Below are 14,017 nucleotides of genomic sequence, written 5' to 3' on the forward strand. Positions count from 1 at the left end.
GCACCATCTTCGGGACTATGCGGGTGAGACTTCTAGTCAACTGAGTCTCTACTCCTTCTGCGTGCAGCAGCATGCATCTTCCTTAGGACCAGCTAACAGGGCTTCTCAGCGGGCTATTTTCTATATAGCCTGGCCTCTGGTGTTGGACTCCGGCTTGTTGATGATTGAACAGTCACTGATTCCATTCTCCTCTCCGTCTTGAGTGAGTGTTGGCGTCTGGCCACGTTTCCATTCCCTCTTCAGGGACCTTTTTGGACTTCCTACTACTTTGGTAGATATGTGTGGCTGGCCCTCTGCTTCGAGGGTCTTCTCGCTGCCTAAACCTCTTCTTCTATAAACCGGAGGGGCATCATGCTATGTGTCGCACATTCCCTCCTCAGGGACTTTCTTGGTACTCCTGCTCTAGGGTGTTACCCCTTCCGGAACCTTCTTCCCTGGGAAGTAGGGCGCTGTGGTTCTGTCCCACTTTCTCTGGGTAGTGCAAAATTTGCACCTTGAGGCATTGCTGCTATTAGTCATGGTTGGTGGGGTGTGGCAAGGGCTGTCTTGAGGTTGCGGGACGATGCGGTCCGAATGTCTGGACCACAGTCACAGCATTGTGTGCTTCTATCCACCTTTTGGTCTGGCTCTGCTTTCCCTGGGCATCTGGCAGGCGAGGATGATCATGGTGGTGGTGGCTCTGGGGTGTGTAGACTTTGTCTCTTAGTAGATATGCCTTGTGGTCCAGGTACCATCTTGGGATGCTTCCACTTCTCTGTTGTGTGGAAGTAAAGTCAGAATCCTGTCCTCCCTTTTGCTGCTCGGCTCTTCCAATCCTCTACACAGCTCAGGGAGCACTAGGCTTTGGGCCAGGTTTGTGGCAGGGACCATTGGGTACTAATCCGTGTCTGAACACACACATTCGCAGTGCTCTGGCAGTGTCCCTTCCTCCCACTAGTCAGCCTGTGGGCTCTGTGTCTTGCAGCCTGGTCCTGCAGCTCTGTTGGCAGTTGGTCAGTTCGCTCTTGAGGATGATGACTTGGTGTAGTACATTTTCATTCTTGTGTGGGTGTCAACCTCTCAGGCCTTGCTTTAGCTGATGGGCTTTGCAGAGTGATGTGTGGCAATGGGAACATCTACAGAGCTCTTATAGTAGGGGGAAGATCCGAGCAGCAACATTTTCCTGGGTGTGCAGAACCTGCTGCTAGTTTTTGGCCTTCTGTAACTCAGTCTCTAATGTGCCTCTTTTTACCCCATGTCACTGTTTTTAGGTCTCGCCTGACCCAGCGCATGCGCTGGTCTGGCGAGACTTATTGAGAGGGCTCTAAAAAGTGCTACCAGGCCAGCCTAGAGCTACAGTGCATGTGCGCGGGTGCACGCGCCGCGGTTGCGTTCACTTTTGCGGCCGCAGGGCCGCTTGGCATAGCCAATAGGTCTCGCTTTTGGGACCTTATAAGTATTTAGTTATGCAACTGTTGCATGGCTAAACACTTATAAGGTCCCAAAGGCGAGACCTATTGGCTATGCCAATGCTTGTTTTTTGTTGCTATTGGGCAGTAGGTGTGTGTGTACGGTAGGTGTGCCAATACCTAGTACCCACCAAGTCTGTGATTGTTGTCTGTGATCAAATGGGGCAGTGACACAACTACATCATTCATCAGGGACCAGCAGCAGAGGCATTGTTACCCAACCGAACTCGATGGGAAAAAAAAAACCTAGTTAAGATTATAACCTTTTAATCTCAAAATAGTGTAAATCTGTTGGATGAATTATATTTTTAATTGTTTTGCCTTCAGTTTTTAGGTTGTGGAAGAGAAGACAATGCTATTGAAATAAAATTCCTGTTCATTACATGTATGCTGAACTTTGTAATGTCCTGCTGGACACATCATGCAACAGCCCATCGCCAGGAGCAGTGCTAAAATCCACCCACACCCATCCAACACAGGTGTCACCATTCAGGCGACCCTTTTAATAAAAGGGCCTGGGACACGTACTTGTGTCCAGTTATGCACCCACAATACCAGTGTCTGTTTTGTTATTTTACTTAGTATGTGGGCCTAGAGCCCACTACTTTACAAACGTCATGCAACTATTATGAGCTCAGTGTATTTTGTCTAAAGTTGTGTGTTTGTCAATGGCCTCAGCAAAATTGCACATCAAATCATTGATGCAACCTCATCCTGAGGACTGCTCCAGCTCTGGAGGCTACTTCACCAAAAGATTACAGATGACAGCAGTCTAGGGAGAACTGCCAAGATGGGCCAAGGACTTCATCAGGGAGACCTATGTTGTAGCATAGCTAGAGAGGTGGTGGCGAGAGGGAGTTGCAGAGAAAGTAGTACATCTCTTTTTATTAATGTTTGGTGGAGAAGAGTATATTGTTGTATATAGCTGAGAGAAGAATTGCCAAGATGGCATCTCCAGTTGGAGTAGGTGAATAATTGTACCACATTACCAAAGACAAATGTCGACACTACGTGCAGAGCATAATGTTGAAACAGGAAAATTGGTAGATTAAGTGGGCACGACTTTGCTTATTTGGGACCAATATGTTCGATAACCTTCTAAGTACCTGAAGGCTTTTAAGGGGGAAAAAACATGTGCGAACTTTAATTCATTGTGCAGCAAAAGTCTTCCACATGCACCCTAGTTTAACAATTTACATTTTATAGCATTGTTTAATTCAGCATTAAGGTATGCTACATACTGGAAAATAAAAACAGCCCAAACAAATTGCATTCAATTTTCTTTCATTATGACGGATCACTATTTTTTCTTGTTTGTTTATAAATTGTATATTCAGGTTTGTTAATAAAAAAATACTGCGAACATTGAATAAACAACATACAAACACACAGGAAATATTATACATTTTGGCAAAATCAAGACAACTATCACTCTAAAACATAAAACGTGTTTTACCAAATAAGTTCTGTATTGGTTCTGCACAGCAGTGCAAGCTGTATATGCTTATTTAAAAAAGTGTTACAGCACGTAATATATTTTTGAAAAACAGCTTCAGTTAAGACTCAGAATCACAAAAAAATACATTGGCAGAGTATAAAAGTAATGCAGTTCGGCTTTGGAAAGGTTATAAATGGAAATCACACTATTTTCTTGGTGGGAAATAAAAAACAATCTCTTTCAAGAAATATACCTCAATTCTAACTAACCCTGGGCGTAGTTTGCGTAGTAGCACTACGCGTAGCTACGCAAAGTACACTTTTGAACTACGCTCAGCTACGGAAAATGCTACGCAAAGTACACTTCGAACTACGCTCAGCTACGGAAAATGCGTAGTGTGTATCTGTTGGCACTGTGTGCTTGTCTGCACTGTGCTATAATTGTAAACAGCATCTTGCACAGTGCAAGTTATGATAAAATAAGCATCTCTGTCTTTATATGCTAAAATGCATATAGTCATTTCACAAAAGTGAAAATGATAAATTAGCAAGCAGAGAGGTGATGATTTTGGGATCCTCCCTAACCTAGGGCGAGAACCAAGCAGATGCCTTGAAAACAAAAAGCACATCTTGTTGAACGATTCGGTGGTGGTCCCATCCTCTTAGGACCACCTCAAACACAGTTATTGGCAAAAATACAATGCCAACCAAAGGCCCTGCAAAGCATTATGGGACAAGATTAGCAGTGGGCAGTGAATATTATAGTATCCAATATCAAAATAATTCTACAAAGAGCTGCAGTTCAACTAGTCGTTACTAGATGTCCCTCAGGAGTCAAATGCAAAAGCATTGAAATTATTATTACATCAAGCTGCAGTTCCACTAGTGGTTACTAGATGTCCCGCACAAGGCATCTGCTTGGTCCCCCCCCTAGGTTAGGGGGGACCCCAAAATCATCACCTAATATTTTCATTCTCAAAGTTCACTTTTGTGAATTGGTTATATGCTTTTTAGCATGTAAAATTGCTTTATCAAAGTATTTGTGGGTGTTGTTGATTTTGCTGCTATGCTACGTTGTGCTACGTGCAATACGTTGTGCTACGTGCAATTTGCGTAGTAGCGCAAACAACGCATGCTCCGTGAGTGTAGCGTAGTACTACGCCCAGGGTTATTTCTAACCACAAGTAGAGAAATGGAAGGAAAAACAACTACTTTGATCAGTTCTCAAATATTGATGCACAAAACGATCAATGGTGTACCCTCACCCTGGCATAGTATATCATTTTAAAGAAATCTATGCATTATAAACGTCAGCTGAACAGGAATATCCATATTATTCAGGAAAAACCTAGCTGTACCTACTTGGCTGAAAAGATATCTTTTTCCCAGGTGCCACAGTTTCACTTTAACATATGAAACATGGTCATTGACCATTGATGTTTGCAATTCCTTAGGTTTCACATAATTTTTTTTTATGTGCAGTTGACCTCTGACTGTTGTGAGCGCACAGATAATACAACCTCAGGACTGCTGCAACCACTGTTTTTCAAGCCTTCTGATCTCATTCTCCAGTTTCTACACTTTTAGTTTATGACTCGTGTGTTCGGCAGCCACTGCTACAAAATGGCACTAGATGACCACTTTAAATGCATCTCACATTCTGGGCACGGGAACCCCTGCCCCTTGTTATGTCCAAAATATTCCTCTGTTCTTTTCTCTGTTTCACTTTTGGTAACTGGGTCTCTAAGTAGGGATGGGTGCAGGCTCCAGTTCCCCGGTGGTCTTCTATTTCACTTGCCTAATTGGACTATGACCGGTGCGTTGTCTGAGACCAATATGGGGCCATGGCACAAGCGAGCCCCATCAGGGTATTGATCAGTAATATGTAGTCAATCCGGGAATGGGTACAATATTAATGGGAGTAGAAGGTACAAGCCTTGATTGCCACATGTTGCTTCCGCCAGGCATCCTGTAGGCCTAGGTTGTCACTGGTCTTTTTCAGCCTCTTGGAAAAGGCTCCTGCATAGGAATTGTGCCCCCCTCTCTATATGTGTGTAGGTCCCTTACCATATTGAGATCCCCGGTCAGCACAGTATCACCTCTAGCCACATCAGCTAGCTTCCCCACTTCCTGACCTACGTTATGGTCATAGACCGTGGCCACAATGAGTAGTCAACCATGAAGTGCACTAACTAAGATGAGGTATTTAGCATCCTTGTCGGTCTGGGTTTGTGTGATTGACTTTGGGAGGTTATGTCTTCGGTATATCACCACTCCCCTTGGTTTTGTACTGGCTGAGACGTAGTAACTGTGTTTCATTTTCCCATGATCTCTGCACAGAAGATGGTTTTCCCAAAGACAAATCATTTGTGGATTGGGTTACCGAAGTGGTTGGCATATGTCTCCTTGTTTATTCGAAGAGTTCATTCCTTGTGTGTTTAGTGAAACAAGTCATTTGCAATGTTATCAGTGATGTCATAAATTATGTCACAGAACATGTGATGAGTGATGTAATATGTGAGGCAATAAGCAGTGAATGGCTGAGGCGCACATTGTTAGCTCTGCTAACTATAACTGGTAAATTTTGTGTTTGTTTTAGTTTGTTTTTTTGTTTAGTTCAAAATGTTAATGTTGTTATTGATGTATTCACCTAACTATAACTTTACTTTAACCTTTGTTTTTTTCAGTGAATTTTTAATTTTTCTTAAAAAAAAAAAATCTTTTCATCACACCTAACCATAATGTTACTTTAAGCTTTGCTTTTTTCAGTGAATTCCTAGTTTTGTTTAGTGAAAAATAATATTTTATTAGCATATGTAAAGCCAATCCCCTGCTGCACACGGTCGAAGTGAGGTTGGCCACAAGGCCTGCAGCAAACCCCCTACAGGGCCTTATGTTTTTTAAAGGGGAGAGGGGCCCTGAGCATCATTAAGCCCTGGGGACCCCACCCCCAGGGTCCCATGTTTATTAAAGGGGTGGAGGGCCCCACTCCCCAAGCCTTATTAGGCCTTTGGCACCCCCATCCACCAGGGCCTTTTTTTTTTTAAAGGGAGGTGGGGCCACGTGACCCCCCCACCCTGGAATTATTAGGCCCAGGGGACCCGATCCCTCAGGGCCTTGTATTTACTACAGTGGCGGTGAACTAAGTGGCCCCACTTCCTGAGGCATATTAGGCACTGGGAAACCCATCCACCAGGGTGGTATTTTTTTATTCAAGGGGAGGGTGGCCACATGGTCCCCTCCCTGAGCCTTTAAAAGGACCTGGGGAGCCCATTCCCCAGGGCCATGTTTTTTTAAGGGAAGGTGGGCTGGACAGCTCCTCTCTCTGAGCCTTTAAAAGGCCCTGGGGAACCCACCCCTAGGGCCACATTACTTTTAAAAGGGAGGGGGCACATGGCCCCTCTCCCTGAGCCTCATTAGACCCTGGGTACACCATCCCCCCAGGGCCCTATTGGTTTCCAAGGGGATAGGGGGCCTCCCCGAGCTTTAAAAAAGGCCCTGGTGCCCCAGGACTGTGTTTTTCTAAAGAGTAGGGGGGCTCCCTGAGCCTTTTCCGGCACTGGGGACTCCATCCCCGGGTCCCACATTCCCTAAGGTGGGTGCCCACCCTGTTGACCCACCTAACACTCAGGGGCAGAAGGGGGAGGCCCAGTGCCCCTGTGGCCCCGGCCAGCTCTCCGCATGCTGCGGGACACTCAGTTGTGCCAGTCACTGTCTGGATATATGAGAAGTGGGTACATAAGTGACTTTGTGAGAGTGTAACTGGGTGTTTAAGTGCCAGCTTGACTGTGTGTGAGGTTGCAAATGAAATACAATTACATTACATACTGTAAGCAGGCACCCACATTAATTCGTACTGGCTTAATAGTACAACTGTTTGTTCAGTATAGTAAATTCTCTTCCTCTTTTGCTGCTCACTATATTTTTAGTTAATGTTCTCATCTAAGCTCCCTTCTGTTTTACCTTTTTCCTGTAGTGTCTAGAAGCCAAAGATTTTCTCTCAGCTTATATACACTCACACCGTTTTTTAATATACTTATAATAGAACAACCTAATTAACATACCCGTTAAATCTCTTTGCCGTTGTCCAACTTTTAGTGTAAGTTCTGTTAACATCTGTTTTCCACTGCAAATCTCATGTCAGAACTGTGGCAATCCTCTTCCACTCTCAGCAGAAAAGTACATAAAATGGCTACCCTTCCCCATGTGCTCTTACTCATACTCCTATACTTAGGAAATCACAGACTTCCATTCATCTTTTTCTTTTGTTATACCACTTCTAATTTTTCACTAATCGTGATCCCTTTCTAGGTTTCCTGTAAAGAAGCCCAATTTGGTAGGTTTTTTCGTGGATCCACTGTGGCACTCAGAGCAGTACCCTTGTAAATCCATGGTGGATTTGCGGATCCACACGGAATCCCTTAAAAGCATTCAGTAATCTGCTGTTAATGCTTTGCAGCTCTACTGTATTTTGTAAAATATTGTTGATTACAGGACATAAACTCCCTACTGAGCAAATTGTGTACACTAGTCTGCTTTTCAGTTTCACACTGCAGTCTCTTTTGTTCCCTTCCCCCTCACTCTTTTAGCTCCGTTTCCATAGTAACCATGTTTCCAATAGTCTCTGCCTACCAGTAAGTCAAAAGTTCACAAGACTTTCTCTCAATGGCATACCAGCTTCACATTAACTGTAACAGGTGTGGTTGAAAGTTCAAATAAAAAAAATGTTTTCACTAAGATCCACGGATCTACCGCAGATCCTCGCCACATAAAGAGTCTGCCAGCTATGTTGCGGGTGGGTCCACAGATCCATTCCCAACCAAAAACACACATTCAATACAAAACAACAGCACATTTAATATAAACATATCCTATTACAATTTACATACATAAGTGGGTGAATGGATGTGTGAGTGGTTGTGTAGGGGTGTGAGAGAGTGTGATTGGTGGGTGTATGAGTGGGTGTGTAAGTGGCTGTGTGGGTCTCTCATTGGTGTGTGTGTGGCTGCATGGGTATGTGAGTGGATTTGTCAATGCTTTTGCTGTATATGAGTGTGAATGGTTTTCTGGGCTTCTAAATGGGTGTGTGACTGGCTGTATGGGTGTGTGAGTGAGTGTGTGAGTGGCTGTGTAGGTGTGTGACTGGGTGTTTGAGTGTGGCTGTGGGTCTGTGAGTGTGTGTGTGACTGGGTGTATGAGTCTGCAAATGGATGTGTGAATGGGTGTGTCAGTGCATTTATGAGTGTCTGAATGGGGGTGGGAGTGGGTGTGTGGTTCTGTGAGTGGGTGTGTGAGCGTGTGAGTGGCTGTCTAGGTATGTCAATGGTTTTGTGAGTGTGTGAATGGGGGTGTGATGTGAATGGGTGTGAGTGGCTCTGTTGGTATGTGAATGGGTGTGTGAGTGGTTTGTGGGTCTGTGAGTAGGTGTATGAGTGTGTTAATGGAAGTGTGAATGGGTGCATGAGTGTTTGAATGGGTGTGTGAGTAGCTGTGTGGGTCTATAAGTATGTGAGTGGTTATGTTGGTGTTTGAATGAGTGTGTGAGTACGTGTATGTATGAGTGTGTGACTGGGTGTGTGAGTGTGTGAATGAGTATGTGAGTGCCTGTGTGGGTCTGTGAGTGGCTGTGTGTATCTGTGAGTTGGTGTGTGAGTGGCTTTTTAGGTATGTGAGTGGGTGTGTAAGTGTGTGACTGGGTGTGAGTGTTTCTTTGGGTCTGTGCATGGGTGTGTGAGTGGCTGTGAAGGTGTGTGAGTGGGTTTTTGGGTCTGTGAGTGGTGTCAGTGGCTGTATGGGTGTGTGAGTGGGGTATGGATGTGTGTGTAGGTATGTGAGTGGTGATGTGAGGGGTGGGAGAGAGTGTGTGAGTGAGTCTGTGAGTGGGTGTACTTTTTTAAAATTGTGCACTGGATCCACGTATCCATCTTGGATACACACAGTGGGGCAGTACTAAGTGCCGCAGATCATTGCATGCCCCCAAAAACATTTTGGGCAATTTCATGCCCATTAGGGGTACCTCACAGACCATCAGTCCCATGATGTTAGGATAACTCTATCCTGACCCCTTATATCCTATTTTATCTTTTGTCTCCGCCTTTCCCCCGAAACCGAGTGCTGATATACAAAATAGTGGCCATAACTTTCTACTCGGGTTGCAGCCAGCCAATCAGCATTGCTGGCGGCAAGTGGGTCCGTGAGTCCTCTGCAGTGCATCCGCATCAACAGATAAACATAGTGCTTTTTTTATTTAATTACTCCAAAATTACTGAACAGATTTACACCAAATTACAACAAGCATTTGCAATGCAATAGGTCTCGCATTTATAAGAGTTTGAGCTTTTGGCATTGTAAAATTACAATGCCTTTTATTTATGTTTTGGTTTTAAAACAAATAAAAGGCATTGTCATTTACAATGTCAGTAGCATAAACTCGCATAAAAGCAGTGTGCGGCATGCAGCAGTGTGCGGCGTGCAGCAGTGTGCGGCGTGCAGCAGTGTGTGGCGTGCAGCAGTGTGAGGCGTGCAGCAGTGTGCGGCGTGCAGCAGTGTGTGGCGTGCAGCAGTGTGTGGCGTGCAGCAGTGTGTGGCGTGCAGCAGTGTGTGACGTGCAGCAGTGTTTCGAGTAGCAGTGTGAGGCATGCAGCACTGTGTGGCGTGCAGCGGTGTGCAGCAGTGTGCGGTGTGCAGCAGTGTGCGGCGTGCAGCAGCGTGCAGCAGTGTGCTGCGTGCAGCAGTGTCGTGCAGCATGCAGCAGTGAGTAATGCAGCAGTGTGCAGCAGTGTGTGGCGTGCAGCAGTGTGTGGCATGCAGCAGTGTGTGGCGTGCAGCAGTGTTTCGTGTAGCAGTGTGCGGCGTGCAGCAGTGTGTGGCGTGCAGCAGTGTGTGGCGTGCAGCGGCATGCAGCAGTGTGTGGCGTGCAGCAGTGTGTGGCGTGCAGCAGTGTGCGGTGTGCAGCAGTGTGCGGCATGCAGCAGTGTGAGGCGTGCAGCAGTGTGAGGCATGCAGCAGTGTGAGGCGTGTGAGGCGTGCAGCAGTGTGCGGCGTGCAGCAGTGTGTGGCATGCAGCAGTGTGTGGCATGCAGCAGTGTGTGGCATGCAGCAGTGTGAGGCATGCAGCAGTGTGAGGCATGCAGCAGTGTTTCGTGTAGCAGTGTGCGGCGTGCAGCAGTGTGCGGCGTGCAGCAGTGTGCGGCGTGCAGCAGTGTGTAAGGCAGCAGTGTGCGCAGCAGTGTGTGGCGTGCGGTAGTGTGCGGCGTGCAGCAGTGTGTGGCGTGCAGCAGTGTGTGGCGTGGTTTGTAAACAACAAGAAAAGCGGACATCAAAGGAAGGGTGGGAGGGAACGAGCATATGGGGTGTGAGTTATAACGAAAGTTAATTGTTGTAAGAGGGGATGCAGGAAGTGAGGCCGAGCGTGCCCTGGCGAAAGCAGTCTGTTGCTTTCAAGTCCGATGCCAGCTTCGCGCTTGAATGCCTCACATGCACTGGCCATAAACCGCATTCCTAAGGTCTTGTGCCCCTTACTAAATCTCTCTGAATGCGTGAGGCGGCGCACGCGCAGGAAGTAGCTGGTGGCAAATGGAATGCATGTGGTTGTGCGCGTATCCGCCACCCGATCCGCCTGGGAAGCCTTTGGGAGCATTTTCTGAAGCCCCTACATAAGTCTCGCTGTGCGATCGCTTACGCGATAGCCAGGCGAGACCTAAAAAGCACTCTTTCCGGACCAAGATCTAGCTTTCTGCCAAATTTAGTTTAATTCCATTCAGCAGTTTGAGCTGTAGTTGTGTTCAAAATCCCTATGAGAAATTGCATGGGGAAAATGCGTTTTGGGACCCCATCCCTTTTTCTCAGCCCCCACTTGACGATTAACCCTGAAACTTTCCAAAGATCAGCTGAAGTGAGTGGCAAACTAGTTTTGAAAATTTAGTGAAGATTCGTCAGACGGCCCCAAGGTTATTATCAAAACAAAAAATGCTATTCCTACGGAAACTAGGTCCTAACTATAACTACCTCCTGGCGAATGCACAATTCTCACGTGCTCATTATATCCTTTTCTCATATCTACGCATCAGCAATTTTCTGCAAAAGCTATACTATTGGTATTATCAATGCTTATTCTGTGATTGCCCTGGACTCAGTTCTTGAATTTTAATTTCAGAGTTTACGAAAGTTAGGATCCCCCATCCAAAGTTCAGACCACAAATTATCATCATAGCAACTTTCAGTTTTTGAGCCTTTCATACAAGACAATATGCTTGATAATCTTTATGAATCTGATTCTAAGGGATCAAGTATTTCTTCCCTCTTTTGATTTAGATCCGTTCTCGATTTGCAAGACGGATTCAGACAAAAGTCGATGATCTTCTGCAGCAGATGGAAGAAGGACTAAAAACAGCTGATCCTCATGATTGCTCTGCATACACTGGCTACACAGGTGAGGTTCCGATGATGTATTAAGATCATAGACTACATCTACCCCAATCCCTTTAGAATACTCTTCCTTTTCCCCTTATAGTAGGGGGTGGTGGGCAATTGTTTGTGTGTGAGTATGTGATATACAAATATATCCCCTTATAACTATGCTTGACGGGATGATATGATTATGATCCAAAACATAATAAAAAAACAAAAACATTTTCCAGGCATTGAGAACTAGCCTTCCCTCTTCATACTCCGCTCATGACCTTACAAACGATGCCACAGATTATATCACACATTACATAAATGATAATCTCACAAGGGACATAACACATTACAATATCAGTGTTGTACTGATGGTTTGTGCAGCAATACTTTCGACCTTTGTTAAAAATGTACACACCCATGACTTTAAATTACTACTTTCTTTATTGTTCCTGCTTTTTCTCAGTATGGAAAGCATTTCACATTATTAGAAATAGTTCTTATGGAATAAGTAACATATCTGAAAGCATTTTTTGGCAAACCAGCTCCCTCACATCAATTAAGTGGGTAGACATTTCACTGATCATTAATGTATTTGGATACACAAGTAGGGCGATTTACTCTACAGCTTTATGTGTAATAGTCACACAGTAAGTAATTGACGGACTGAAGCATGACTAAATTAGTGAATAAATGAGAGGCTTACTGTTTTGCTAGCATGTGAGTTAGTACATGTCACTGAGTGAGTGTATGACTTAGCAGTTGAGTTTCATAATTAAGTGAATCGCTCTTCAACTAAGTTGTCCTCAATCCCATTAGATGTGTTTGCGCTTTCTACTCAAAGAGCCAATTAGATGGAGCACGCCGTGTGAGTCCCATAGGACGGGGGCCCTAGGCAACTAAAGAAAACCTACAAAAGGCAAGATTCCAAGTTCAAACCGTGAAGGTTTATTTAAAGGATTAAAAGTATAAAAATAAGAATTACAGAAAGCAAAAAGATTAGTAAGGCAATTTAATAATTTGTAAAATATCCTAAAACTAGAGTCAAAGAGAAAACTGTCATAGGGACGGCTCAATAAGAATAAAGCTAAAGCAGAATTAAATAACAGTCTGACATAAGGACTGCTCGATGTTAAAGCAAGGAAAGGCTAGCATACATACCAAAAACAGCAAATGTTATTAGTTTCACAGGAATCAAGAATCATACCCTTTGCATGGCGTGTAGTGGTACCATGAGCTGTACTAATAAAGATATATTGACAGAAACCAATCAACATTTAAGTTCGTATTTATGTATATCAGGCTTATTCTAGAGACCCTCCTAAAATGAATAATCAATGAGAACCTCTAACCTACATACAAGGGAAAGTGGCCTTATGTGATTGAACAATGAATCATTTAAACATGAATAAAAATATAGTTGAACCAACAGGCAGCTCAAACCTTGAACATTTGCAACATTATATGCGCACATTAGTATACAGTCGAAAAAAATAACACAGAAAAGAGCACATTTTTGTCTATTTTATTAAAAAGGAAAAACACAAAATGAGTGAGGGGAATCATTCACGCTGTGCGACTTTTAAAAGCCACGTTTCTTCAGCTGCCAGTGCAATAAGGCCAAGGCCCACCAAACTGGTTTTACTGCCTACTTGTGCTAACTGAAACACACAAACACGTTAGAGTCATCTCTAACGTGTTGCAAAATGAGAACAAAAAAAGTGTACAGCAATATGATTCATTTTCTAATGCTAATTAAACATATTTTTTGCTCATAATATTTTTATTTTGTTATGCAAATACTTTTTTATACTTATTTCAAACTGTTTTCTCTGTTTCAGCCTACAAAGAGTCAAATCTTTTCTGTAAAAATAGAAATGTCCGAATATTCCTGGTTTTATCAAATGCCATGTCCTCTGTAGTGTCATCAATGTCATTTGTGATATCATCTTTCATGTAATTGATGTCTCTTTGATAATATAATTGTTCACCTAAATTTTGATTTGTTCTGTGAGAGCGTTTGTGAGGTCAAGAGCAGTGCACAGTGTTATGATTGAGCAGCCCCCCATCGATGGAGAATTTCAGTATTGTTTAGGTTTTCTATTGGACCTTTACATCTCTTAAAATGAAATTTTAGAGAATTTGTATTTATTGTTGTTTGTAACTGAACTTATACGTGGTATAGTCTCCAGCTTTACCTAGTCGACCCTATATACCACGCTCTCCTGCACCCAGTGCCTGTACGATATGGCTTGCCTATGGATTTTCTAGGGAGAGGCCTCTTCCTCTGTTGATACCCTCTTCATCTGGTACACTAAAAAAAAACAGCATTATCCCACAACAAGATGATTCTTCATGTCCTTTGGTCAGGCCCTGGTGCCTATATCCCCCACCTCTTGAGCCTGCAGAGCACAGCGTTAGGCCTTTTCCATTAGGCTCTGGGAGCAGGATGTAGCCTTGGTCATGTCCTGTGTCCAGTATTTCAGCACCATTAAATTTAGGCGCAGCATATGGTCATGCCCCCCAAGCTCTGGGCAAAGGGCGTTGCCTGTGGCCACTCCCTGCACCGCTTTTGTCGACCCCTGAATTTGCAGGGTCTGGATTTTGAGCTCACACTGTGGGATTAGGCCCGACCATCTGACGAATTGACTGCAGAAGTGTGAAAAAGTGTATTTACGGTTTTAGTGCCTTGTGTGCATTCAGGGCATAGTATGCCTTGTACAGGTACACAG

At 44.3% G+C, this 14,017-nt stretch overlaps 1 protein-coding gene across 1 annotated transcript in view; it reads left to right on the top strand.

Annotated features, from left to right (window-relative positions):
* Positions 1 to 14,017, top strand: part of LANCL2 (LanC like glutathione S-transferase 2) — a 293,571-nt gene that overhangs the window by 19,000 nt on the left and 260,554 nt on the right. Inside the window, exon 2 of the mRNA XM_085631554.1 lies at positions 11,199 to 11,316. Coding sequence (XP_085487680.1) covers positions 11,199 to 11,316 — 118 coding nt within the window. The remainder of the gene's footprint in view (positions 1 to 11,198; positions 11,317 to 14,017) is intronic.

Source organism: Triturus cristatus, chromosome 10, assembly GCF_964204655.1.
Source record: "Triturus cristatus chromosome 10, aTriCri1.1, whole genome shotgun sequence".
NCBI lineage: Eukaryota > Metazoa > Chordata > Amphibia > Caudata > Salamandridae > Triturus > Triturus cristatus.